Consider the following 25839-nt stretch of genomic DNA (forward strand, 5'->3'; position numbering starts at 1 on the left):
CTGGGTTCCTTGGCCGATGAGGAAGAGGCACCCCCATCCTTTCCATTTTCCTCGGAATGGGCCAAGCTTTATGGGGCCGCCTTGTGTGAGGGAGAAGCCAAGAAACCGCAGCCTGCAAGTCTCCAGAGCGCTGAGAGTTTAAGAAAGCTGCTTTCCCACCCTCTGGGCTTTCAAGGCAGGACAGAGACAAGGACCCCTTGATCCAAAGGTCACCTGCGGGACAAGGCCAGGGAATCCGGGAGAAGGTCGGAGCCGGTCTTATGAATGGCTGGTTGTGCATTTGAGGGTCAAAAGGGAAGAGCTTCGGACACACACACAGCCTCACAGAGCCCAGCATTTGGGGCCTCTGACCAGCCCTGGGACAGGCCAGGGAAGCCTTCTTTCGTTCCAGGTAGACTGCGCCTGCCCCAGGCGGCTCCCTGACTAGGATGCTGAGCGGGAGAGAGCTCTTCCGCCCAGCCCTTCTTGCAGCTGCAACCGCTTTTCCCGAAGGGCCGATTGGGCCCCTTCGCTCAGGACCCTCAGCCCGGCAGAGCCCCCTCCCCACGGGCCGCTGGGTTCGTTGGGCGTCTGCCCCGCACGGGAAGGGGGTTTTGGGGGGGAGGAGAGCGAGGGCTGCCGGAGGGGCTCCTGCGCAGGACCCTCGGGGGCGGCTCGCCTTCCCCCCCAGTGCTGGCTGCCGCTGGGCCTCTAGCAAGCGGTCCGCCTTCCCGGGACTGCTCCGGGACTCGGAGGCGCCTTCCTGGGGGGGTCTCCGCTGCCCACTTGCCGGCTCTGGATGGGAAGCGGCAGCCGACCAAGACCTCTGCGGATCGCGCAAGGGGGGGGAGGTCCACGTGGAGGAGGGAGGGTCTCCTTCCGCGCTCTCTCTGCCCCCCTCCGCGCCTGAGGGGCGGGGCCGCGCGGGGAGGGGCGGGCCAGGAGCAGCCCGAGGAGGAGGGGCGTCGGGGGGGGGGCGTCGCGAGGCCGAGCCAGGCCGGGGCCGGCGGGAGGGAAGCGCTGCAGCGCGGCCAGCCCGGGAGAACGTCGGCTCCGGCGGGAAGGACCTTCTCCCCTCCGGGCACCTGAGATGGCAGGTACGGGGCTCGGGCCGGGGAGGGGAGGGGAGGGGCTCGCTTGGCCTTTGGACTACAAAGCCCAGCTGAAGGAGCGCTCCGGGGAGGGTCCCTTGCCCCGCGCTGCCCCCGCCCCGTCTGACCCCACTTCCCCGCCCTTCTTCTCTCGCCAGACATCGGCTGATCCGCTTGGCCGCTGCTGCTCGCCCCCCGCCACGAAGCCCAAGCACAGGTGAGCAGCTCCCTCCCGGCCGCCCACGGAGGAAAGGACCCGGGCGGCACTCTGCAGATGCTCAGAAGCATCCTTGGCAGCCTTGACCCGGCCTCTGCCCTGCTCCGCTTCGGGCTCTCTCCAATTTGTCCCGATGGTGGTGGGTTGTTTTTTTTTTGGGAAGTTTTTCAGAGCAGAATATTCTGCCCATCTGTGGTTTTGAGCCCCCCCCCGCATCCTGCCAGCCCCCCTGGGCTCCCACGGAAATTTCCAGCGGGCCCGGCTTTCACCTGGCGCCTCCCTGCCTCCCTCATCTTTATCGGGTCTTGCAAGAAGAAGCAAAAAAAAAAAAAAAAACTTGGTTAAAGAGAAGGGGGGGCTTGGGGGGTGTTGGAGGAGCAGGGCCCCCTCCTGACATTCCGCGAGGCTCTGGCGGGGGGGGGGGCGTTTCGCGGAGCCCATCCTCTGGACGAGCATCAATGGGCCATTCTTTCTTTCGCCCTGGCTTGGAAGGCGCCTGCCACGGACCACCCGGGAGAGGAGGAAGGACTTCGATAATTTCGGGTTGGCTTTTTTTTTTTGCTGGGCTGGGGAGCCCGGGACAAGGATTCACCCACCCACCCAACACACACACCCACACCGCTGCCTCCCTGAAGGCCCCTCTCCGCAGTGTGTGTGTGTGTGGTTAAGGTGTGAGTTGATCTTTGCGGCTCCTTTTCAGGCCCTGTAATGTGATAGGAAGGGAGGGGGAGATGCTCCCAGGGTTGGAAAATGCCAGCGCTGCTGGTTTAATCTGGGTGGGGTGGGGAGGGTCTTCGCTCCCTCTCTCCAGCCTTCCAAAGGGGTTTATTATTCCTCTCCCCCACCCCCCACCAAAAAACCCAGGAGAGTACATGGTCAAGGTGCTTTGCCTGGTCCTTTTCAGGTAGACTGCTTCTGACAAGGGAGTTTTGCTGTTGTTCCCTTTCCCTGGAAAGGATTTGCTTGTGCAGAAGTGGGGGGGGAGGCAAGAAATGAAATCTCAACTCTTTTCTAACCTTTAAAACGCTTTAAACATGGCCAGAAGTCCTGGGTGGAAGAACTGGGTGAAAAGCTAAAAGTTTCTGGCTCCAGAAAGTTTAACTTTGGAAAGAGGCAGCTGAAAACAGGGAGGCTTGAGAAGAACTTTTGACCTGAGAGTGAGGGCCTTTCTCTTGGCAGCCCCAAATTTTGGGGAGGGTTACATTGCAACTTCTCCCCCCCCCAACCAGTGCAGTTCCCGCAGGGTTGTGGGTTGTGGGTCTCTCCTAGCCCTGAAGCTATTTTGCTACTTTCCAGTTCCCGTTTTTTGTTCAGTTTTGTTGTGGAGATGTGGTGGCAAGGACTCGCCTAGAGCGCAGCCATGGTAAACGCACAAATAGCCAAAAACAACAGGAGTTGTGTGAAAAAAAGTTTTTTCCATTAAAGAAGGAAGTTCCTCCTGGGGTCCAAAATAAGTCTGACCACAAATCAAATGGCTTTGTTTCGTAGAAGGTGTGAATCCCTCCGTCCCTCCCTCCCTCTCTTGTGTCTACATATATTCAGAGTTGTGTAGCTCTCTGATTTTACAATCTGCACCAGCTTTGCCAATCGGGCATCCTAAAAATGCCCGAGACTGCAGCTCCCATCGTGCCCGGCCAGTGTAATTTTTATTTGCTGTGATTTCCAGGTTATTCTTTGGTGGAGGGAAAATTTTTAGCTTCCTCTGATGGGGGAGAGGAATTCAGGAACTCAAATTCCCTATTAATCAATGTCACTGCTTGGGACTTTGCTTGCATGGGGAAGGGAGGGGGAGCTTAATGTGTGTGGGGGGTTAATACATGGATTTGGCACAATCCCACAGTTCCTGCACTGGGGGGGGGTGTAGGTCATTTTTTCAACAGGATCCTGAGAGCTGGGGGCCAAAAGAAGAACGGATGCCCCGCTGGAACCAAAAGTTTTGTCTCCCGCCTCTTCCCTTCCCTAAATAGCCACAGGTGCTTGGGATGAATCCTTTGGGGGGGGGGGGCTGATTTAGAAGTGGGAGCCCAGACTGGAAGGAGCCACTTTGAAAGGAAGGGGGGGACTTGTTTGTCTTCACCTGCGTCCCCTCCAAAAAGAGACGGGGAGGAAGTTCCTGTGTGGCCACCTAGACGCCTGTCCGAATCTCCCTGGGCGGCCAAGCCAAGGGCTGCTCTCATTCCCACGCTTGTCTCTGGGCTGAAATCTTGCAGCTGCAGGACGGCCCATCAAACGGGCGATTCTGACCCAAATTTTGTGGCTGTGTTTATGCGGGACGATCAATTACTCATCTTTTGGCGATCTTTTGGCGGTGTTGTTTTGGTCTCCATGTGCGCCAGCAAAGAATGCTCCCTTCCTTTTCCCTCCCTCCTGCAGCTGTTAAGAGTACGTTTGGTGCCCCCACCCCCGCCCCACGGCATTTTGCAGGGGGCCGAGGCTTCCCTCAGAGAAGCAGAGGGGTCACCGTTGCTGGGAGGCTGCAGGGTGTCTTCGCTGGGCCCTCCCCATTCCACTTTGCTCTGGGGAGGCGGGAGGCTTTTTTCCGTGCACGGCTCCGGATTGCTTCACCGCTAAGCAATGTGCTGTTGGGTGGGGGGCTCTGTTCATGTCCAGAGTGGGGGAGTCCTGTGCAAAAGAGGAGACGTGTCTTCCTTTCCTTAGGCCAGCCTGTTCCTTGCAAAAGGTTTTCTTGCAGCCCCCCCCCCCCCCGTCTCTCTGGAGAGCTTTCTAAGTAGTGGGGGGGAAGGCCTTAGGGTGCCCCACCCCCAGAGGTAATCTCTGCTTTTCAGGTGTTCTCTCAGAAGCTGCCCAGGGGGTGGTTTTAAAGCCAATCTTCCCCTTGGCATCCTTTTGATGCTTTGGAATGCCATTTTGGTGTTAGTGCTGGGGATGATGGGAGCTGTCATCCCAGGGAGCAGGAAGGCGGGAGTAACCTTGTGGGGTTGCCAGAGGATGGGATGAAGCACAAGGGGTGCCAAGCTTGGCCTGGTTCCAAAGTGGCGGAATGGTAAGGTTCCTCCTCCTTCAAAGGTGGAGGGGTGAGGGGCCACAGTTCTCCCCCCCCACCTCCAGAGGGGAGGGTCACATTCCTGGAGGTGACGCTGCTGCCTTCGCTTGCTTCCTCTGCCGGGGTGACGGGCGGTGGGCTTCTTTCGTGGGGAGGTCAGCTGAGCCGGCATCTCCTGATTGACACCCCTCCCCTTCCAGGAGAGCGTGGATGTCCTGCCAGCTCTTGTCCGGCCTCGGAGGGCTTCCCTGGACGAGCGAGAAGCACGACCCGCAGCCGCCCAGAGCTTCCAGATCCCTTGGACCGCAGCTGCAGAGGCCGGGCCAGGTTAAGAATGTGGGGCTGGGGCTCTTTTTCAGTCCTGGGGGGCGGGGGCTGCCTTGACCCTCCCCCACTTCCCACTGAGAGGTTGCAAACAGCCTTGCTGGAAAACAGCCGGGAAACCTCCAAAAAATCTAGTTCCTTTGAAAATGAGCCTGAAATTTTGGAGTGGGGGAGATTTTTAATGCCCAACCCACAGGAGGTTCTTACATATAGGCTGCACGCCCCCCCCCCCCAACGCTTAACTACAGACAAGGCTTTCTTGTCACCTCTTCCAAAGCTTCAGGGTTTTGCTGAAATCTCTGTCTGTGTGTGTCTGTGTGTCTTTCTCTTCCTTGTGCAAAGAAGCTGTAAAAGTGTGGAGGGGTGCAGTTTTAAAAGGGAGGTGGGTGGGTGGGAGTGCAGAGCAGAGTGTGGGGTGGGTGGAGGCAAGAGGTCCCCGCTGTAATGCAGCCCCCAAATCTGCAGATAGTCTGTTTTCTGTTGCAATGTCAGCCTCTCTTCCCACCCCCTCTCTCTCGTCCAAGCTAAATGGGGAAGGGGCTGTGGGGGGGGGAGAAGGAGGAAGAGGAGGACAAGAAGAAGGAGAGGAGGAGGAGGAGGAAGGCTCCTCCACTCCTGGTGATCGTGAACCCACGACTGGACTCTGTTTTGGGTTTTTTTTCTGGGGAACATTGCTGGGGTTCCGTTTGATCCTTGGCCTCAGGGAAGGTCCCTCCCCAAATCCTGGAAAGCCACAGCTGGTCAGGATGGAGAATCCAGTTCTGGATCCAGCAACTGCTGAACTTGGCAAAGGGTCACAAATGGACTTCCAGAAACTTTCCAGGATGTCGGAGTTGGCCGACTGGCCAGAGAAGGTCCTGTAGGCCTCCCCATCTTTCTCTGGAGCTGGGTGGACAGTCCAGGAGGCTCTGTCCTTCCATCCCCACCAGTGGCCGGAGTACAATCGGGGCTGCATTTGCACAGATTACCCAGGCCAGCACATTCCAGTGGCCAAAGCCGGATTCCTCAGGGGATCCTTTCCAACTTCTGCCCCCCCTGCGTGTTGCCAGGACTTGTAAGCCATGTGGACTAGGAGTTTGTTTCTCCTTCTACAAAGTGCGCTAAAACTGTGTTTTTCTTTCTTTCTTTCTTTTCCATTTGAAGGCGAGGAGGATTGCTCTTCAGCCTGTGTCATCCCCTCCACCCCTCCTCTCCCCTTCCCAAGGCAAATCCAGCCAGCAACCCATCCTCTGAAAAACCAACTTTGTTGTAACTTGATTTCACGCAGCCACATTCTTCTCCCGTCTTGTTAGGCAGCTTAGTTTGATGAGTTTCTAAAAAAAGGCTTTCGCGATAAATCAGCCTTCCGAGCTTAGATCTGTCTCCTTTCAACCCTAACCCCTTCCTTCATTAATTATTTCAGTTTATTTTAGTTGCTCTCTCCAGTGTGGAGTATTTAGAGACTTAAACGAGGGTCTTTGCAGATGGATTGGTTGTTATTTTTTTTATTTTTTTTAAAATTTGATTTATATGCCGCCCTTCTCCGGAGACTCAGGGCGGCTTACAATGCGTTAAGCAATAGCCTTCATACTTTTGTATATTCATACAAAGTCAGTTTATTGCCCCCACAAACAGGGTCCTCAATTTACCTACCTTAGAAAGGATGGAAGGCTGAGTCAACCTTGAGCCTGGTGAGATTCAAACTTACAGTAATTGCAGACAGCTGGAGTTAAATTACAATGCATTAGTCTGCTGAGCTATCCAGGCTTATTTAGTTTATGGCATACAGAGGTCATCCAATCACTGATGTACAAATATTAATTTAAATGAAGCATCAGCATATTGTGTGTGTGTGTGTGTGTAGGTATGTGCACAATACAACATACAAGACAAAATATTAACAGAATAACAGAATGTGGAAGGGACCTGGGAGGTCTTCTAGTCCAACCCCTGCTGAAACAGGAAGCTCTAAACCGTTTCAGACAAGTGGCTGTCCAGGCCCTTCTTGAAAACCTCCACAACCTCGGGAGGGAAGTTTATTGTTCTGTCAGGAAAATTAAATTAGGATAAAACACTAATAAAGGCACGATTATAAGGCGGAGTCGCAATGGCCTAGAGCTTTAGTTGTTCAACAGGGGCTGCTGGGGACGACTGAAGTTTTAAGCCATCGTTTCTCAATCTTGGCAGCGGCAAAATGGGTGGACTTCAACTCCCAGAATTCCCCAGCCAGCAACGCCGCCTCTGACTTCATTGCGTTATTTTCAAGCCATCAAGGCTGGCTAGGGAATTCTGGGAGTTGAAGCCCACCCATCTTAATACTGCCAGGGTTGAGGAACGAATCCCTTGGAAACTAATCAAAGAGAGAAGCAACCAGGAATTAAGGAGAAACTTCCTAGCAGTGAGGACAATTAACCAGTGGAACAGCTGGCCACCAGAAGTTGTGAGTGCTCCATCACTGGAGGCTTTTCAGAAGAGACTGGACAGTCGTTTGTCTTAATTATAGGATCTCCTGCCTGAGCAGGGGGTTGGACTACAAGACCTCCACGGTCCCTTCCAGCTCTATTCTGATTCTGACTGAGAAACAGTGGTTAGGAGGCAGATTCGAATCCTGCCAGTCTTCCCTGTGGCGCTTTGAGGGGTGCCCCAGTGGCTGAAGAAACTGCTGGCATCTCCTGCCTGGCCTCCGGGTGACTTTCTCCAGGACGTGCTTAGCTTTCCCTCCTCCTTCCTCCCCAAGTCCCCGGCAGGCCTGACCCTGCTCTGCTCCTCCAGGTTGGCCAAAGCCGGCTGGCTGGAGGCTCCACCAAAGGCAGGCTTTGCAGGTCAGGCGTCCTCCTGGGCCAGCCGGTGCGTGCGAGGAAGAGCGCTGGCACCTCGGCCTGGAGACTCGCCTTGGCCGCCTCGCCAGACCCCCCCTCCCCTCCCCTCCCCATCGCCCGGGAGCGGAGGGTGGCGCTGGTTCAGGCGAGGTAGCTTGGCTCGCTGGCCCGGCCGGAGAGGGAATTGCGCCGGCCGAGAGCGCAACCTTGGCGGTTGCCGCTTCCTTTGGTCTCCGCTCGCTTTCCCAGCCGAGCGAGCGCGGCCTTTTCTTGCGGCCTTTCCAAACCGCCCGCCAAGCCGAGGGAGGCTAAATCATTTTTATCAGCATCCTCCTCCCCCTCTGGCTAAGAATGAAGTAAGAGGAGGGGAATGTTACTGTAATTAGCGGAGCCAAGAAGGGAGGGAGGGAGGGAGGGAGATGCTCAGCCACCAACAAGCCTCCAGGCCAGCAGTTGTGTTTGCAACCCGCCGGTTGTTTGTTTTGACTTTTAGCAGCAAGCGAAGCCCCCCCCACCCCTCTCTCTCTCCCCTGGAGCGGCGCCCGGGCGCTCTGCGTGTTCTCAGAAGCTGCCCTCCCGTTTTGCGGTTGCTACCGCTTCGCCAGCAATTCCAACCGCAGCGGACGGAATCCGAGTTGAGTTGTGTTGTGTTGGCAGCTTGTAAGAGGAAACATCTGTGGATGGAAGCAAAAAGAGGGGCCCAAGCCCTGCTGCGTGTGGGTCGCCAGGTTGGAGAGGCAGAGACCGAGCCTTGGCTTGCCGCTTTGGTCCAGGGCTCGGCTGGTCACTCCCTGCCCTGAATGGTGGGCTTCCCCTGCCTGGACTCCCTGCCCAGCTGCTCCCAGATGCTCAGGAGCCTTCCTGACTTGTGGGGTCCCCTGCCTGGGCGGCCCACCGGCTGCCTCGCAAGAGCCAACCCTGATGATGAGGACCAAGGAAAAGGAATAGTGGGCATTTCTTTTACTACTTGAGCAAACCAAGGCAAACTTGGTCCTGCGAATGCAGGCTGTCCGTCTCTTGGAGATGGGCGAAGATGGCCCTGCATCCATCCTCCATCCTCTTGGTCTGGATTCTTCAGCCAGGAGTGGCCCTCGCTTCCTTTTGGAAAAGCCCTGGGGGGAAAAAAAAAAGAGCGAGAGATGCTCTCATCCCTTCATTTTTACCTTTTTTACACAATCGCTTTGCAATGATTTCCTCTCCAGTCAGAACTTTCATTTCTCCATTTTCCCCCCTTCCTTAATTGCTTTTCCAGGGTCAGCCACCTCGGTTGCTTCAGGTCCTGTCCTTTCCCCAGATCCAATCCGTTCTGCAGTGCGTTTCTGGATCGGTGTGTGTGTGTGTGCGTCAAAACATTGGCCTTGTGGTGCTGCGTTCCCTGGACTTGGCTACACAGAGGCCAAATCTTTGGGGGTTTCCCTCTCCCTGCACCCCTAATTCTCTTGTAAATTCTGGGAGGAAAAAACCTCCCCACTGACTGCACCTGTCAGTCAGGATCCGGGCGGTGGACTGTGAGGGGTTCCTGCGTGGGGTGAGCAGTGGGGCACCAGGGAGGTGGCAGAAGAGGGTCTGGGCCTGAGGGTCATCTCAGGACCCCTTTCCCACCCACCTCCAAGCAAGGGCGCTCTTTGGAAGGCTGCCTCCCGCTCTGGTCTGGGCCGTTGCTGGAAAGAGAAACAAGGAATGTGGCTGGTATATTTGGCCTGGACATCCGATCCTGGGCAACGTAAGAAAACTCTGCATGGTTCCCAGCGGGATAAAAATACCGCCGGACAGATTAGAAAGCGGGCTGGACAAACAAAGGCCTGGGAGGCCAAACTTTGCAGTCGGGCGGCCATGGCAACGCTGGCGAGGTCTCCGGACTGCTCCCTTCGGCTCCGGCCACCGCAGACCCTCCAAACTGCAGTGTTATGTTTTATGACTCTGGTGGGGAAGAAAAGGAAGAGAGTGGAGAACTGAAAGAAAAACTAGAAACTGGTTGCTCTGTGTGCGTGTGGCACTGACTTTTTTTTTTTTAAGGGTGGAAGGAAAGTTCACTCTCCTGCATTTGGAGGGTCGCTCGGTGCCCGTTCATACAGGGCCATTTATGAATCTGGCTTGTACAAACAAATTATGGCAGGTTTAATTCCCCAGCCTGAGGGGTGGGCAGGCTCGAAGTTTGCACAAAGGGCAGCCGGGTGGGAACTGGGCAAAAGCCGCCAGCCATGAGCCGGGGATTACGGACCGATTTCAAGGGAAGGAGAGTGAGGAATTGACCAACTTTCTGCAGGAGGACATTCAATGGGGGCGGGTGTCACTTGAAGGAGAGCCCCAGATTGGGGGTCAGGGGTTTTCCGTGCAGAGTGGAGCCCCCCAGGCAGTTCTGGGTTCTTTGAGAAATTTCTTAATTTCCTCTTCGCTTCCTCCTATCTCCGGATGAGTCACGATTCTTTCCTTTCGGAAGGTCAGCGCAAGGTTGAAAGTTGAAGAAAAGTTCAAAAGCTTTAAGAGAAAGACCCCCCCCACACACACACACTCCCAATCCATTGGCCAAATTCCCCCCCACCCCCACCCCTCCTTCCCTTTTGGCAGAATCTGTAAGTCAATATTTAAAGCATTTTACAGGTTCCGGATATTGACATATAGCTCTGCTATCTCTTTTTACTCCTTCAGCTTTATTGCTCTTGTAGGAGATTGAAAGGTGGTTCCTGAAAGGGGGGGTCCCCTCCCCACCGCTAGAAGAGATGGGCGGGCTGGGCAAACCTTAACGCAAGGAGGCGGCCTCCCCCTTTCCACGCCAAGGCACAGCCAGAGAGGCGATGGGAGCAGCGGACCAAAGCCGCATTGGGAGGTAAGGCTGGGGAGAATATTCGGGGTGCCGAAGGTGGGTTTGGGGGGAGTTTGGGTGGCTCTCAAAACTGTTGAACCTCCTATTCTTCACATGTAAACTTATTGCCCTCATGAGGACTAGAAGCTTGCTTTGTAGCCCTTCACTGGTTGAGAGATTTCGCATCTCTAGGGGAAATTAAGAGGGATGGAAAAATAAATTGGCTTTGATGGATGCATTGTAAAACACGGTCAGTTCATCTCACAACTTTTCCATCGCTAAAAACAAAAATTGGATTTTCTGTACTTCGTCTGACTGGAAAGTTCAGGTAACCACCTCCGTCTCTGGCACGACAGGTAGAGATCCCGATTGATCCCAAACCAGTTTTGTTGTATACGTGATGTACAATGACCATAAAGCTTAGAGGGGTGTTTGTGGGGAGGGCTTACTTAACCTGGCCAGTGGCCAAAGTCCCAGAATCGCTCCCATCCCATCCCATCCCCCCTTGGAAAGAAAGGTGAAGAAAAAAAGGGAGGGGTCTAGGTTTCATTCCAAGGTGGGGGGTCTTGGGATGACAAGTACCTGCCATATTCGGTGGCAATTTTGACACCTCGGTGTTGCAGACTCTGCTGGCGTTACTATCCACCCCACAGGTTGATGCTGTGTCTTTGTATGCATATGTACACACTGTGTGTGTGTGTGTGTGTGTGTGTGTGTGTGTGTGTGTGTGTGTGTGTGCTTCCTGGGCTCTGAACAGACGCCTGCTTGTCACCCTCAAAATGAAGGGTCTCCACGCTTCGCAACCTTAAGACGGGTGGACTTCAACTCCCAGAATTCCCCAGCCAGCCATGCTGGGAGTTGAAGTCCACCCGTCTTAAAGGAGCCACATTTGGAGACCCCTCCTCAAGATGGACTGAAACCCAGCAGGAAGCCCGAGAGAATCTGTTTCAGCAAAGCAGTTGCTGGGGAAAAGGTGCCTCGGCAGAGATATTCCCATCATGCTTTGCTCCTGGAGCATCCTGCAGGCCTAGGGATGTGGCCATGTTGCGTACAGTTTGGCCACCAAGTTCTTCGCCTGGCACAGCTGCCTTTCCCCCCAAAATCCGACGGCTTCCAGCAGCAGCAGCAGCAGCCTTGAAGCATCCAATCCGTCTCTGTTTTTCTTTCTAGGTTTTGCTTGGCTGGCTTCTTGCTGACGTTCTCTCTGGTGGCGCTAAGCCTGGCCTCCAAGAAGGTGAGTCATGGCTGGCCAAGAGGCTTACTCATCCGCTGGCGGAGAAGCCCGGAGGGACCTTGGGAGGTGCGTTTTCCCAGGGAGGAAGCACCGCCTGCCCCGTGTTGTCCATACCGGGAGGCGTCCCCTCGTTTGGGCTCCATCAAAAGGGGGTTCCCTGTGGCCTCTCTCGACTTCATACACCAGCCCTGAAACTCCTTTGCAAAGGAACGAAGAAATCTTTTTTCTCGCCTGAAAGTGCTGGTAGAAGCCTCTGGTGGTCACTTATGTCTAATATCTGTTCTTGAGGACTAGAAACTTGAAGAAATCAATTTGCCGTCCATAGCTCAAAAATTTGGCCCGCTCCAAAGTTCCCCCTCCGCAATCAAATTCTCGCAAGCAAGAACTGCTCAGGGTCATGACACAAAACATGGGACAGGCCATCCTTGTTTAGCGACAACAATAGGGGGGACGAACAACTCTGTCATTAAGCAGAATGGTCGCGAAGTGAAGGCGCATCTTTGATCTTACTCCTGTCAGCGTTCCAGAAAAAAACCAATTCCAGTTTTACTTTGTAGACCTCGGAAAGTTTAAAAGTGAGGATGCGAAGTTGTTTTTTCGGCACCGTCCTAACTGCGAACGGTCGCAAAACGAAGCAGTGACTAAACAGGGACTGTTTGCATTAGCTCCATAACGTATTTGGTGAAAATAAATAGGGGAGTTTTGATTAGTGATGGTTTAGGGATTAAAAAGGAGGGGTTAAGAGTATGGAAAAGGTCTTGAGGTTTATTTAAAAGTTTTCCCCTTCCGTTTTACTTCTCTGCATTTTTCCGTTTTACTTCTCTGCATACCTTTTTATGCCTCAGAGTTTATTGGACTGAGAAGATGACAAATTTTGGCAGCCACCAAGGAGTTTGCAATTCGGGCTTTATCCTCTGGATTAACTGTATCTTTTAAAGGGCCAAGAAATATTCTTTTTTTTTTCCCCACCCCGGTGTACAGGATATTCTACCTATCCTCTGATTCTGACTCTCACCCTTCCTCTTTTAAAGAGGGTTTTCTTTTTAAAACACATCACTCATATCAGGCAGCTAAACGGTACAAGCAAGTCTGACCTTATGCAGTTGAAACCCAACAACAATTCATAAGGGGAAGGTGGAATTTCCTGCATTGGAAGCCAGCAGAATGAAAAGATTCACTGCCTTCTTACAGGTAGCAGCACCCTTAAAATCCTCACTGGGAAGAAAATCTCTATATAGGCCCTGCCTGGCTCTACATTCCTCCTGCTGGAAAAAAAACCCCTGACTTTTGGTCAGGGGTGGCAAATTGAAGACCTGTGGAAGGCAAGGAAGGAAGGAAGGAAGGAAAAGAAAAAGAGAGAGAGAGAAAGAAAGGAAAGAAAGAGAGAGAGAGAGAGAGAGAAAAGGAGGGAGATGTGAATGGGAAGGAAAGGAAGGGAGGAATAAGAAGAATTAAAAAGAATTGCCTGGCACCCCATTGAAGCAATGGCACTTTTTGTATTTACTGCCCATCAACCCAAAACTTTCCCTGGCTGGACTGCTTAGCAAAATCACCTTCGTTTTATTAATTGTTTCCTTTTATGGCTGAAAATTGTTCCTCTCCTCTTCTTGGTGAGCCTCTGACATCACCGGCCCTCCAGGAACCGGCGGCTGACCCAAAGGCCACCAGCTGGGAAGCCTCCTGGACACCTCGGAGGGGAGGAGCAGGAGGAGGAGGGGAAGGAGAACGGAGGAGGGGAAAGGGGTACCCAGGCCCCCTTGCTAGGACGCTTGCTTGGAAGGGAGAGAGGGAAAACGGCTGGAAAGGCAGAGCGAACGGTTGCAAGCTTTCAACGATCCGATTAAGTCCCTGGGTTTAAAAAGTCCTAAGTTTCTAGCCCTCAAGGCTCAGTAAGGGGGGAGGGGTGCTGCACCTTGCGAAAGGCGGCTGAGCAGAAATGGTGTTCTTTCGCAAAAACTCGCCATGCAAAATCCCATGCGTGGAATTCCTCCACTGCGGCGTTTTTGTGTATATGATGAAGAAGAAAATACTCATGTCGCAAAGTGGAAGGGTAGACTGCCTTTGAACCTGGGAGTTCCATTCTTAACTTCCATGTTTCTGGATAAGAGTTACTTTATGCGTAGGCTGCAACTCGGTGAAATTCGTATCTTTTATCAATGGATAAAAAGAGGCTGAAGGAGTAAAGCGGGGAAGTTGCTGAGTTTTGCGGTGTTTTTCGCACGGAGGGGCAAGGCTGAGCCGGGGTTGCCAAATTCCTGCGGATCTTTGTCTTTCCCACAGGTTGCCCCAAGGACTCCTCGGCAGACTTCCGGGGAAGAGGCGGTGGGAAGCAGGGCACCCGGCGTTTGGGGCAGCTGGGGATCGTGGTCCTCTTGCTCGCAGCCCTGCGGCCTGGGGGTCTTGGAACGGACCCGGAGCTGCCAGTCCCCTTATCAGCGGGACCCCTGGGCTGGGAGGACGGATGGGGCCCCACGACCAGCAGTCCCGCAGCAGCAGAGGCCCCGCTTTGGGGAACGGACGCCTCGCCCGTCCGGACGCTGGCCAACTTCCCCTCTGCGCTCGGACAGGAACTCTTGGTCAGCCTCGTCCGTCTACGGGGGAAACCCTCACGGCTCCACCAACCGCCATGTCCGTCAGGAGGCCGGGGCAGCTGCGGACGGAGCCCTGCCCGCCTCCCACTCTGAACCTCCGAGGGACTCCAACCCCTTCTTCGAGGCCACGCGATCTTGGGGAACCCCCCTTGGCCGTGAAGGATTCCCCAGCCAGCCCAGGCCTCAAAGGCCGTCTACAGCGGGGGGCTCCAGGACCCCTGCCCAGAGAGTAATCCCATTGTATAAGCCGGCGAGACAGGGGGCCCGTGAGGGGGGCTCGAACCAGGAAGAGGAGCCTCTAAGAAGCTGGCCTGACGGCAGTCCACTCACCTGGCCAGCGTCTCCGATACCGGACTCCCAGGCAGCCTGGATGTGAGTGTCGGGACCAATTTTGGGAGTGTGTGTGTGTGTGTGTGTCAACAATCAGGGAGGGGTTTCCCTCTGGTCACTTGAGAAAGGGGTGCCATTCCCTACACCCCTACACCCCCCAAATCATCACCCATGTCTGACTTAGCTTTCTGGAGGAACCTCCAGGGGAAATGGGGTGTCCCCTCCACCCACCCAGCCTTCTGTTCCAACATTGTCATCTTGCCCAACGTTGTGCCTTCCAGGTCCCGAGTTCGAGAGACCATCAAGCCTGGCAAATACGGTTATGGCAGGGTGCCCTTCGCCTTGCCTCTCCACAAAGAGCCGGCCGAAGAGGGCACCCCCCGTTTTAAACGGCACCACGGAGAGAAGACCGGGGAGACCCTGCCCTCCGCCGCACCCTCATCTCTCCTTCCTGCAGCCAAAAAGGAGCAGCCCAAATCAGCCCCCACCTCGGACGAAAAGCCTTGGACCCCAGGCAGCATTCAGCCTGGAGCATTCAGCCTGGAGGGCCTGGCAGGAGCCGTCTTCCCCGAGGACCCCAGGACAGCCGTGGGGCTGAACAGTAGACCTTCTGGGGAAGGGGACTCAGCAGCCCCCAGCAGCCCTCCCCAGCAGGGCCCCCCCTCTGTCCCTGCAGAGGAGCCCCTAGGCAACATCCCTGGGGTGCCCCCAGGACCCCAAGAAGACTCTGCCTCCGCGTCTCATGCCAGTGGGAGCAGCGTGGCAGAGGAGGGGGCTTCGGCTCCTGCCGGGGGCTCCTCTTCTCAAAGACCGTCTTCCCCTGGCAACCCCCCACCAAACCCTCAAAAAGACCTGCGCCAGGCCCCCCAAGTTCCCAAGAGCCAAGACCAAGGACCCGGAAGAGGGCCCAACCCACGGGCCACACCGGGGCGCCCCCCCCGACAACCCCCCCGACTCAGCCTGGACCCCCACCTTCCCCCCAGCCGGGCCCGTTCTCGGAACCAGAGGCAGCACCAACCTCGGAGGGGTGGCCGTGGCCCCCAACCCTCACACCACCTCTTTCTGGACCAGCCTGGGCTTCGTGGCCCCACCGAGCCCGACATCTGGCTGCTCCATCGAGGCAGCCCCGTCCCCTTGCACGCTGGGGGGCAGAGACCCCAGGCGGAGCCCCCCCAGTGGAACCTCTACGCCCCCGGCACCGAGACCTTCCACTGCGAGGGCGAGAGCAGGCAGTTCAGAGCCTGCAGGCAAGAGGTGAGCCCCAGGTGCCCATGGTGCACAGCCTCGGTCTGTCTCTAGAAAAGCTTCATGGGAACGGAGCTGTGATAGTTTTTCAGGAACAGGACGCAGGGAGACCTCAATTTACAGCCATCCACTCATTTAGTGACCATTTGAGATTACAACGGCACTTGTAAGACTTACGCCGGACTCTCATGCTTCCCCATTGGCTACTTGCCACTGGAATGCATTTATGACCGGGGAGGGTCTCATAAGTGCCATTTACAACCTTCCCAGCCACGTCCAACAAGCAAAGATAATAATAAAAAGAAAAATAAGAAGTTGAAATCTCTCTGCTGAAAGGGTGGCCCTGAGGACTAGTGGCATGAGGTTGGGGGGGGGGTTCTTTCCAAATTCTCCAGGGCTCCACCCTGGGAGGAGATGCAGCCAGCTGGAGAACAGGGAGGTTTCTTTGCTTGGTGAACCGTAAATAAATTGAAACGGAAGCAGAAAAATGTACATTCTTTCATTGCACGCTTCTGTGCACCTCGTGGGAAGCGGCTGCTCTTCCAGGATTCTCTTGGCCAGCTTTTGGTGTTGCAGGAGGGGTGAAAGGTCGCCGGGCCTTTGGAGTGGACAGCTGACCCGTCCTTGACCACACTTCCCTGCTCCTTCGGGTGGCGAATCTCCCGAGTGTCCAGTGTTCTGAACAACAACGGGGTTTCCATGTTTGCACAACAGACCCACAATGCCAAATTCCGAAGGCCGGGTGTCAATAGCTTGGAAAAATATTTTGTTCCAGTTCCTGGCAATACGTCAAAGCCAAATGCACAAAAGTCCTTTTTAAATGGGCGTCGGCCACTGTCCCTTCCCAGCCGGGACCTCTTTACACCTGACGGGACTGTTGGGGTGACCGGGGGGGGAGGGGGGTTCCCCACTTCAGGAGAGGTGGGACACTTGCAACCACGCCCAGAGGAGGGAAATTTGCCGGCTAAGCATGGCAGAAGAAGCCGTGCGTGGAAACTTCAACCCGCTCTCGGCTTCCTTCCTCTTCCGCAGCCGTGTCCTCTGGACCGTCCGGACCCCCGAGCTGTCCAGTGCGCTGCTTACAACAACCAGGAGTTCATGGGCCGCTTTTACCAGTGGGAGCCCTTCACGGACGGTGAGTACTTATCCAGATACCTTCTCCATCCTGTCTCTGACCACTGGGCTGGGGAATGGAGGCTCAGATGCAGAAGGTGGCCTTCCTCTTCCCTCCATTGCTTATTCTGGCTTGTGGTGGCAGTGAGTTCCACAAGACGTCTCTCTCTGTACTGTTTTGGAGCTTTAGTTTAGGTGCTGCATCCCAGGAAGGGCCCAAGATGGGTTTTCTCTCTCCCCCCTGGGAGTGGGGCGGGCGGGGGGGGGGGGGCTAGAGACGAAATCTTACATAGGACCTTAAGCTTATGCAGGAACACATTCCCCACCCGCACCCTTTATAGCAGGAGTGGGGGCCCATGGTCCTTTGATGACTTGAGGGCTTCAGCTCCCAGAATTTCTGAGCCTGGCTGTCTCGGGAATTCTGGGAGTTGTAGTCCACAATCATCAAAGGGCCCTGGGTCCCCCTCTCCCCTTATAGGGCCCCCCCTCCTTGTCCAGATCTCAGGGCTGATAATGTAGCTGTGGTGCTGGCGCCCTCTGCTGGTGAGTGCTGGGAATGGCCTTGATTACTATTGAATATTTCCCAACCAAGAGATTGAGAGAGAGTTTTTGTGTGTGTGTGTGCGCGCGCGCGTAAGATCCTGATTCCCATCTTCCTGGGCATTTCCTAGTGTGGGGCTCCCAGCGCTGTGAGCTGAACTGCCGTCCCCTCGGCTACCGTTTTTACGTCCGTCACACGGAGAAAGTGCAGGACGGCACTCCCTGCGAGGCTTCGTCCCAGGACATCTGTGTGGCCGGGCAGTGCCTCGTGAGTCGCTCGGCTTCCGGGGAAGAAAGACGGGGGTCCCGCTTGCAGAGCAATGCCAGCCGGGCACGGGGTTGGACTAGATGACCTGCAAGATCCCATTCTGGCTCTGTTAATCTGTATCTCCAGAGGGCACTTCTCAGAAGGGCATTTTGGGGAGGGAGGTGAGGGATCCCCCCGCACCAGAGATCCTCAGAGGGATCTATTTCTGGCCCCCACCCCATTCCTCCCTCCCCGTTCATTTGCAGACCCCTGGCTGTGACGGGATCCTGGGATCGAATCGCACCCTGGACAAGTGTGGTGTGTGCGGAGGAGACCAGACCGCCTGCAAACTGGTGTTGGGCAACTACAGCGAGACCAACGTCCCCATCGGCTACCACCGCATCCTGCAGATCCCAGCGGGAGCCACCCAGATCCAAGTCCGGGAAATGTCTCGTAGCCCCAACTATCTGGGTAGGAGCAAGACGGAGGATGCTGTCCACTTACACGGGATGGTTCTCAGACTTTGTCTTGAGGCCACGCGTGGCGCGATCTCTGCCCAGCCTCTGGGATGGGGGCTCCCGGCATTGCCCGGCTGGCTTGGCCAGAAGGAGGGTCTGGGGTCAGCGGGGCTGGGCGTGGAATGACACGAGCCGCCTCCTTCCCCCTCCCAGCCCTCCGTACCCAGAACGGCAAATCGATCATCAACGGAAACTGGGCGGTGAATCCTCCCGGGCGCTACGAGGCAGCCGGCACCGTCTTCGTCTACAGTGACCGGGAGGAGGGGGAGCTCCTGACGGCTGACGGACCCACCACCAAGCCCGTAGAATTGTATGTGAGTAGGGGGGGCGCTCCGGATGGCCTGGCTGCTTGAGGGTTTGTGTGGCACCAGGACTTGTTGGGCGGAAAGCGGGCAGAGAGGAGAGGACGGGGTGATTAGGTGCCACCCTCCACTCCTGCAGATGATCTTCCAACAAGACAACCCCGGCGTGTCGTACCAGTTCTTGCTGGCTCAGCCGGAGGATTCCCACCGCAACGCCCGGCGGCCTCAGGAGGGGTTTGGTGAGCAGGTTTTTTTTCGCTTTTCGGGTCCGGGTTCAAGTTTGCCCATTCCCTCCAGCTCCCTCCAGCTCTGCAATTCTTCAAGGGGAAGGTCAGAGGTTGGAACTTAACACAGATAGTACCCAACTTACAACAGTTCGTTTAGTGACCACGGCACTGAAAAAGTGACTTTTCACACTTACGACCAGTGCAGCCTCCCCATGGTCACGTGATTGAAATTCAGAGCCTTGGCAACTGACTCGTGTTTATGACGATTGTGGTGTTCCAGGGTTTTGCGACCTTCTGAGAAACAGGGGGAAAGTTAGATTCACTTAACAACCATGTTACTAACATGGTGATTCGCTTAACAACCATGGCGAGAAAGTTCGTAAAGTGAGGCAAAACTCACTTAGCTCTCTTGCTTAGCAACAGAAATGTTGGGCTCCATTGTGGTCGTAAGCCACTCTAATGAAACCTCCTCTCTCTTTCCAGGCGCTTCGGCTGCGGTGGAGCCTCCAGCTGCTAGGCCACGCCAGTTGCTTTTGGCCCCCAGACGGAGCCCTGTTTCAGCCCAGCTGCCCCCTCCCTCTGGCTCGTGGGGCAGCCCCCGTCAGGCTCCTCCCCCTCCTGCCCCAGCCAGCCAATCACGGAGGAGCCTGGAGACTCTGCAGCGCAGTGCCCGGGTCCCACCCCTGCCGCCTCCCCCACCCCCTGTCCGGCACCCCTCTGAACCCGGCCAGGACTTTGCCTGGAGGCGGTTCGGCAACACGGAGTGCTCCGCCTCCTGCGGGAAAGGTGAGTCGGGAAGGGCGAAGAAGCCACTGCCCTTTCTGCCAATTCCTAGGGAGGTAGACTGCTGCTGAGCAAGGAGGTTTTCCTTTTGCTCTGAGCCGCGGGGGTCTCTTTTGGAGAATAACCCGGTGATGAAGAGAGGAGGAGGAGAACACTATGGGGACAGTCTATGGTCTTGGCTGGATTTTCCATGGTGCATTTAATTTAAGATTAGCCTGTCCCAAAGTCAGGGCAAAAATAGAACTTGCTGTACTTGTGTCAACCGTGTGGAGAGACAAGGAGCTGCAGAGACCCCCAAATTTTTGCTTTGAGTGTTTTTGAGACCCCTGACCACCCACCCACCCTCAATACTTCCCTCCATGTGACGGTTTGCAGCCCTGGACGGTTTTCCTTTCCTTTCAGGTTTCTGGCAGTCCGTCTACCGCTGTGTCTCTCGCGCTTCCCAGGAGGAAGTCGGGGAAGAAAAATGCTACCAGATCCCCAAACCGCTTGTGCAGGAAGAGATCTGCAATACGGAACCCTGCCCGGCCTTGTAAGTCGCCACTACTTCCCTCTGGACCCTTAAGGAGGACTCAGTCCAGGGGTGAAATGCTCCCAGTTCGGTCCAGTTTGCCCAAAGCGGTAGTAAAAAGGGCTACTGGTTCACCGAACCGGTAATAAAATATGTTAAAAAAAAAAAATGTTCTGATAATCATCTAAGCTCTGGAACCGGTAATAAAAATGCTTTAAAAAAGTAAAAAAAAAAAGGCTCCGATGATCACAGCTGTGGCACGTGATCTTGGGAGCCTTTTTTTACTTTTAAAAGCATTTTTTTACAACCTATTCACCCAAATAAGTAATAAAAAAATGCTTTTAAAAGTAAAGAAAAGGCTCCCAAGATCGCGCGCCACAGCTGATCACACCCTCTCCCCGCGTGCTGTTCTACTTACCCCGTGCCTCCTTTGGGCGTGCACTGCGTGCGCATCTTGCATTTGGTGCATGGTGGGCACTGCATGTGTGCATGCAGTGCATGTTTGGCGCACAGTGCGCAGCCAGTGAACCGGTTCAGATTTCACCACTGACTCAGCCCCCTCCCCCCACCTCGCCTTCTCCCCTGGCTGAGCCCAGCACGAGAGTTTGGGGGTGCCGAGGGGGCGTCTTCCTCGCCCTCCAGTGGGCCCAGCAGCAGGGGGGTCTTGGCCGAGAGATCTGCCGAGTGTTTTGGATTGGTGACAATCTGAGTCAGGGTCTTTTGAGCACAACGGTGGGGTCTAGCTTTGCAGCCAACAGAGGATCAGCCTCTGGGGATCTGGAAATGTTTTCACGTCCCTGCGGAGATTTTATCCTTTAGCACAAAGCGGATTACAGCCTGGCTGCAATTTGTGAGCCACGGAATCTGTTCCCAGGGGGGTGGAAAGCATTTTGTCCTGAATCGTTTTCCCTGCTGCTTAACACGCTTGGGTGCCCAAGGGAACCAGATTATTAAATATAAATCATTTTCGAAATGCCTGCGGGACACTGGCAATCATGATTCTGGTATTTTGCAAGCCCCCATTTTGCTCCTCTCTCCTTGTCCGTTTCAGCTGGGATGCCGGTGCGTGGTCAGCCTGCAGCACTTCCTGTGGGCCCGGAACCCAGCACCGCCAGGTCCTTTGCCGGCAGATCTACGCCAACCGCACCACCATGGTGCACCCTCAGCGCTGCGGCCACCTGGAGAAGCCGGACGCCACCCAGGATTGCCAAGTGCACTTCTGCAGCCACTGGCAGGTCCAGTCCAACTGGAGCTCGGTGAGGCAGCCGAGGGAGGGAGGGAGGAAGGGAGGGAGGGAGGGAGAGAGGGAGGGAGGGAGGGAGGGAGGGAGGGAGGGAGGAAGGGAGGGAGGGAAGGAGGGAGGGAGGGAGGGAAGGAGGGAGGAGGGTGCCGTGGGGTTTGCTGTGCCCAGCCTCAGTCCTGGGCATTTGAGAGGGAGCCCCAGAGCAGGGCACACACGTTTCCCCAGGGAGAAACGTCTCCAGAGCAAGGAGAAAATCTCTGCAGGGGGTCCTCGACTTACAACAGTTCGTTAGTGACCATTTGAAGTTATAACAGCAATGAAAAAAGGGACTTAGGACCATTTTTCACACTTATGACCGTTATGACGGTCGCAGTGTCCAGCAACCTTCTGACAAGCAAAGTCATTGGGGAAGACGGATTCACTCAACAACCCGTGTGACTAATTGAACAGCTGCAGTGCTTCACTTAACAACCGTGGCAAAATGGGACAAAATTCACTTAACAATTTTTTCACTTAGCGACATACATTGTGGTTGCAAGTTGAGGGCCACCTGTATTTATTTTTCAAGGGCAGGATTCCACTCCCATGGTCAGCGTGGCCCTTCCTGCCACCCCAGTTTCTAAATACGTCTTTGCATCCCTGTTTCTCTCCCCGACTCCGGTGCAAACTGGACATTAAATGGATCGCCGGGCTCTGCTTTTGGCCGCAAGAAATGCAAGAACTTTCAGAATTTGGGGGTTGCACCCTTTTTAATGCCGTGGCTTTTGGCCCTTCTGCTCCTTCCCCCCCCCCCCCCGTTCCAGTGCTCGGTCCTTTGTGGCACAGGCCACCGTACCCGCCACGTGCGTTGTGTCAGTAACCACGGAGAGCTCTTGAGGGAGACCGACTGTCCGGACAACCATCGGCCCCAGAGCAGCGAGCCTTGCAACATGGGCCCTTGTGTGCGGAGCTGGTTTTACAGCGACTGGAGCAACACAGTAAGAAGGACTTTGGGGCAGCCTCGATTCCTTTTTCTCCCCGATTTCCAGACCCTTCCGAAGCTGGTGAGGACATTTGCGTCCTTTTACCCCTTTCGATGCCGCCCTCTCCGTCTTTGCCTCTGCTTGATTCCTGCGGCTGCTGGAAAATTCAGGAAATAACGGACGGAAAGTGAGGCATGAAATTCTTATCATTCTCTTTCAGTGCTCAGCTGACTGTGGTGCCGGCATCCAGCGCCGTTCGGTTGTCTGTCTCTCCAGCAACGCTGACGGGCAGGCGGACGAAGACTGTGCCACTCCGAAGCCAGCCGATATGAGGGCTTGTGACGGAGGGCCGTGCCAACGGGTGACTCGGTGGTACAAGGGCCCGTGGAGCTCGGTAAGAGCGGGCTGAGTTTTCCTGGGCTTCTTCCAGCCTCTCTCGGTCCCCAAACAGCAGGAACCCTGTTGCTGGGGGACATGAAAGCGGCCTCCCAGCATTTGAGGGGCTGCCACAAAGAAGAGGGGGGGGTGTTCGTTCCAACTTATTCTCCAAAGCACCAAAAGGCAAGAAGAGAAACAACGGATGGAAACTAAGCAAGGAGAGAAGCAAGCTGGGATTAAGGAGAAATTTCCTGACAGTGAGGACAACTAGACAGCGGAACAGCTTGCCACCAGAAGTTTTTAAGAAGAGATTGGACTAGAAGACCTCCAAGGACCCTTCCAGCTCTATTGTGAATGATTGAATTTTTGCAGGCAGGGCTTTTCTCCGCCCCCAGGGACCCCCACTCTTTTCTCCCCCTTGGTGACCCCTGCCCTCTTTCCCCAGTGCTCGGTCGAGTGTGGCCATGGGACCCAGAGACGGGACATCATCTGTGTCAGCAAACAGGGGGTGCAGTTCAGTGTGACCGAGGCCGCAGAGTGCGCCCACTTGGAGAAGCCCCCTGCTCTCCAGCCGTGCGTCGGGACGGACTGCGAGGCCCGCTGGTTTTCCACTGCCTGGAGCACAGTGAGTGGGGGGCAGGCTTTTTTTGGGGGGAGAAACAAAACCTCTTCCATGCCAAGGTACATAAACCCCTCTCCACCCAGACAGCTTTCCCCAGCTCAGGAAAAGCCTCACGGAGCCCCAAGCAGGGGTGAAATGCTACCAGTTCGCACAAACCGGTAGCGGCGGCAGCATGAAGCTCCGCCCACATGCCCGGACATTGTTACTTCCTGGTTTTAACTAGGAAGTAACCTGTTTTTCACCCTCTGCACATGCGCAGGAGGCTTTGTGCATGGGCAGAGGGTTCAAAATCTTAGGTGACGGGTGCGTGCGCACTTCCAAACCGGTAGGGAAGGTAAGTAGATTTCACCCCTGGCCCCAAGCTTTGATTTGTGTTAATATCACTCCAATCCTCAAATAATTAACGAAGGATGCAGAATCGGGGGGGAGGGGACTTTGACCCCCCCCCAATGTTTCCTTTTGCCCCCGCAGTGCTCCAGGTCCTGCATGGGGGGCGTCCAGGCGAGAGAAGTCCAATGTCTGATGCAGAATAAAACCTTGAGCGCCGGCTGCCCCCTCCACCTCAAACCGGCCACCAAGCGCCCTTGCAACAGCCAGCCCTGCCTTCCCTCGCTTGGTAAGACTCCTGCAATCCCCCCACTCCTCCCTCCCCCAAGGAAAGTGGGGGGAGAAAGAGGGCAGAGCAGATGGGGGGGCGTCTGTGCTCTTTAGAGCCGGTTCGGTATTGAGGGAAAGGGTGAAAGAGACCCCGCCTCCTTTATTTTCCTTCCAACCAAAGGATCCGTGTTTGAATTGTTCTCCTGTCCACTGGGGGAGTGGGCGCCCTCAAGCCTCTCCCCCACCTCTTCTTCTGCCTTTTCCCTCCGGCAGATGTGACCTGCCGGGACAAGTACCCCAACTGTGCGGTGATCGTGCAAGCTCGGCTGTGCGTGTATTCCTACTACAAAGCTGCCTGTTGCATTTCCTGCTCACACGACTTGGAAAGGCGGCACGTGGAGGGCCCCAGCCGGTAGCATCGGTGGATTCAGGCCAAGGGGGTCTGCCTCCGTCCCCCTTGCTCGAACGGGGGACAGGACGGAGAAGGGGGAGGCTGGGAAGGGAGCCCCGAGCCTGGGAAAGTGTTGGTTCGCCCCAGGAGGAGAACTCGAACCCCGGACCACGGCTGACCCCCCCCCAGCATGTCTCCCATAAGGAAGCCAGTCTTTTGGGGGGCATAACTTCAGCCCCACAGCAGCAGCCAAGTTTTTGCACTGGTTCCTCTCCAGCCGCAGGGAAGAGTGCAGAGCAATGGAGCACAGATTGGCTCATGGGCCTTGGAAATCCCCCGTGGCTGTGGCCCCTGAAGCTTCAGAGGATTGGAGGCTTCGGGAACCCCTCTCCAACCCTTCCTTCTCCCTGGAAGGCCCATGCCACGAGAGCTCCCCTGGCATGGGCTCTCTCCCACAGGGGCACCCCGTGAGGCCATGTTTTTCCTCCTGGAACACACCAAAGTTCTTTTAAACAAAGATTCAGGAAAAACACACTGAGAAGGGATCCGATCGAGGGTCCATCTCAGGAACCGTTTCCTGAATTTGCAAAATTTAGTCTCTGGGAAGAAACATCTGCAGCTCCAGATGCAGAAACTCTCGGCAGGTTTCGCCGCAGCCTCCCCTTCCCACAACAGGATAAAAAGACAGGGTGGGAGAAAGTGGGTGGGTGGGTTTTGAAATGATTCAGAGTGCCTTTTTCATGCTGCCTTGGAGGGGGGAAAGTGCTTTTTGGGTTTCTAAACCAGGGGTTCCCAAACTTGGCCACTTTTAAGACTTGTGGACTTCAACTCCCAGAATTCAGCATGGCTGGCTAGGGGATTCTGGGAGTTGAAGTCTGCAAGTCTTAAAGTGGCCCAGTTTGGAGAAACCCCCTCCCCGCAAACCAGAAAGGACATAAACAAATGACAGTGTTTATCAAAGGAAAAATTACAGAGAGGATATGTTGTGTTATGTTTGTGTCATCCACGATGGATATTCCCCTCCCTTCCTTTTCTGTGTCTTTTTAGAATGGAAACAGCCCTTTTCCTGCAGTGCAGCTAAATCCAGCAAGTCCTTAAATTTAGAATAGAATAAAATAACTGAGTTGGAAGGGACCTCGGAGGTCTTCTAGCCCAACCCCCTGCTTAGGCAGGAAACCCTACATCACTTCAAACAAATGGTTGTCCAATCGCTTCTTAAAAACCTCCAATATTGGAACATTCACAATTTCTGGAGGCAAGCAGTTCTGCTGGCTAATTGTTCTAATTGTTAATAAATTGTTCTAAACTGAAGCCAAGCAGTTAAAACTCCCTTTTCAGTCTGATATGCTACAATATAAAAAATGCAGCAGCTGGACTGAAAATCTGGTTATCCTCACCCTGAAAATGAGACGCTAAAGAGGGGGGGGGATTTTTTGTACCTTCTTGGACCTATAGTGGTCCCCCCTCCCCTTTGTGGCTTTTAAAACCTAAGTAGTAAGATCATAGCAATGGTCCCTACAGAGTTCAGATTATATATATATAAATATATATATTTTATATGGAGAGAAATGTCTATGATAAAGCTGAATGTATGCCTATTAGTTTTGTCCACCTGTTCGTCCCCTTCATTTTTTCCCCCTGTCCAAATCTAATTTATTTTTTATTAAAGATTATTTGATTTTAATCTAAGGTGGTTCTTGTCTTCACTTCGCCGGCTTTAAGGAGGGGTCTGCAGGGAGGAAAAGCGCCTGGTGTTGTTTGCTGGGCGCCTTGGATAAAATGGAACTGC

At 54.9% G+C, this 25839-nt stretch overlaps 1 protein-coding gene across 2 annotated transcripts; it reads left to right on the forward strand.

Annotated features, from left to right (window-relative positions):
• The first annotated feature begins 946 nt into the window (after window positions 1–946).
• On the forward strand, window positions 947–25734 carry ADAMTSL4 (ADAMTS like 4). Of its 2 annotated transcripts, XM_034425040.2 has the most exons (20): window positions 947–1076; window positions 1229–1287; window positions 4492–4618; window positions 10063–10240; window positions 11387–11450; window positions 13731–14413; window positions 14653–15625; window positions 16649–16751; window positions 17401–17537; window positions 17783–17987; window positions 18188–18348; window positions 18476–18575; window positions 19047–19349; window positions 19749–19878; window positions 20909–21113; window positions 21904–22077; window positions 22283–22456; window positions 22886–23065; window positions 23534–23678; window positions 23933–25734. In XM_034425040.2, exons 4-20 carry the CDS (start codon window positions 10209–10211, stop codon window positions 24073–24075), a joined length of 3912 nt encoding a protein of 1303 aa, XP_034280931.2. In that variant the 5' UTR covers window positions 947–1076; window positions 1229–1287; window positions 4492–4618; window positions 10063–10208; the 3' UTR covers window positions 24076–25734. The 2 variants fall into 2 exon arrangements, with proteins under 2 accessions (XP_034280931.2, XP_034280933.2); XM_034425042.2 differs by lacking the exon at window positions 21904–22077.
• The last annotated feature ends 105 nt before the right edge of the window (window positions 25735–25839 follow it).

Source organism: Pantherophis guttatus, chromosome 18, assembly GCF_059756535.1.
Source record: "Pantherophis guttatus breed Tessera chromosome 18, ASM5975653v1, whole genome shotgun sequence".
In the NCBI taxonomy this organism is placed as follows: domain Eukaryota; kingdom Metazoa; phylum Chordata; class Lepidosauria; order Squamata; family Colubridae; genus Pantherophis; species Pantherophis guttatus.

Bases quoted from the DNA above. Each gene is read 5' to 3' on its own strand.
- ADAMTSL4 (XM_034425040.2), top strand. From the start codon at position 10,209: ATGGGAGCAGCGGACCAAAGCCGCATTGGGAG. The intron at 19,879-20,908 runs GTAAGTCGCCAC...TGTCCGTTTCAG, and splicing joins ACGGAACCCTGCCCGGCCTT to CTGGGATGCCGGTGCGTGGT. The intron at 23,066-23,533 runs GTGAGTGGGGGG...TTGCCCCCGCAG, and splicing joins TTTCCACTGCCTGGAGCACA to TGCTCCAGGTCCTGCATGGG.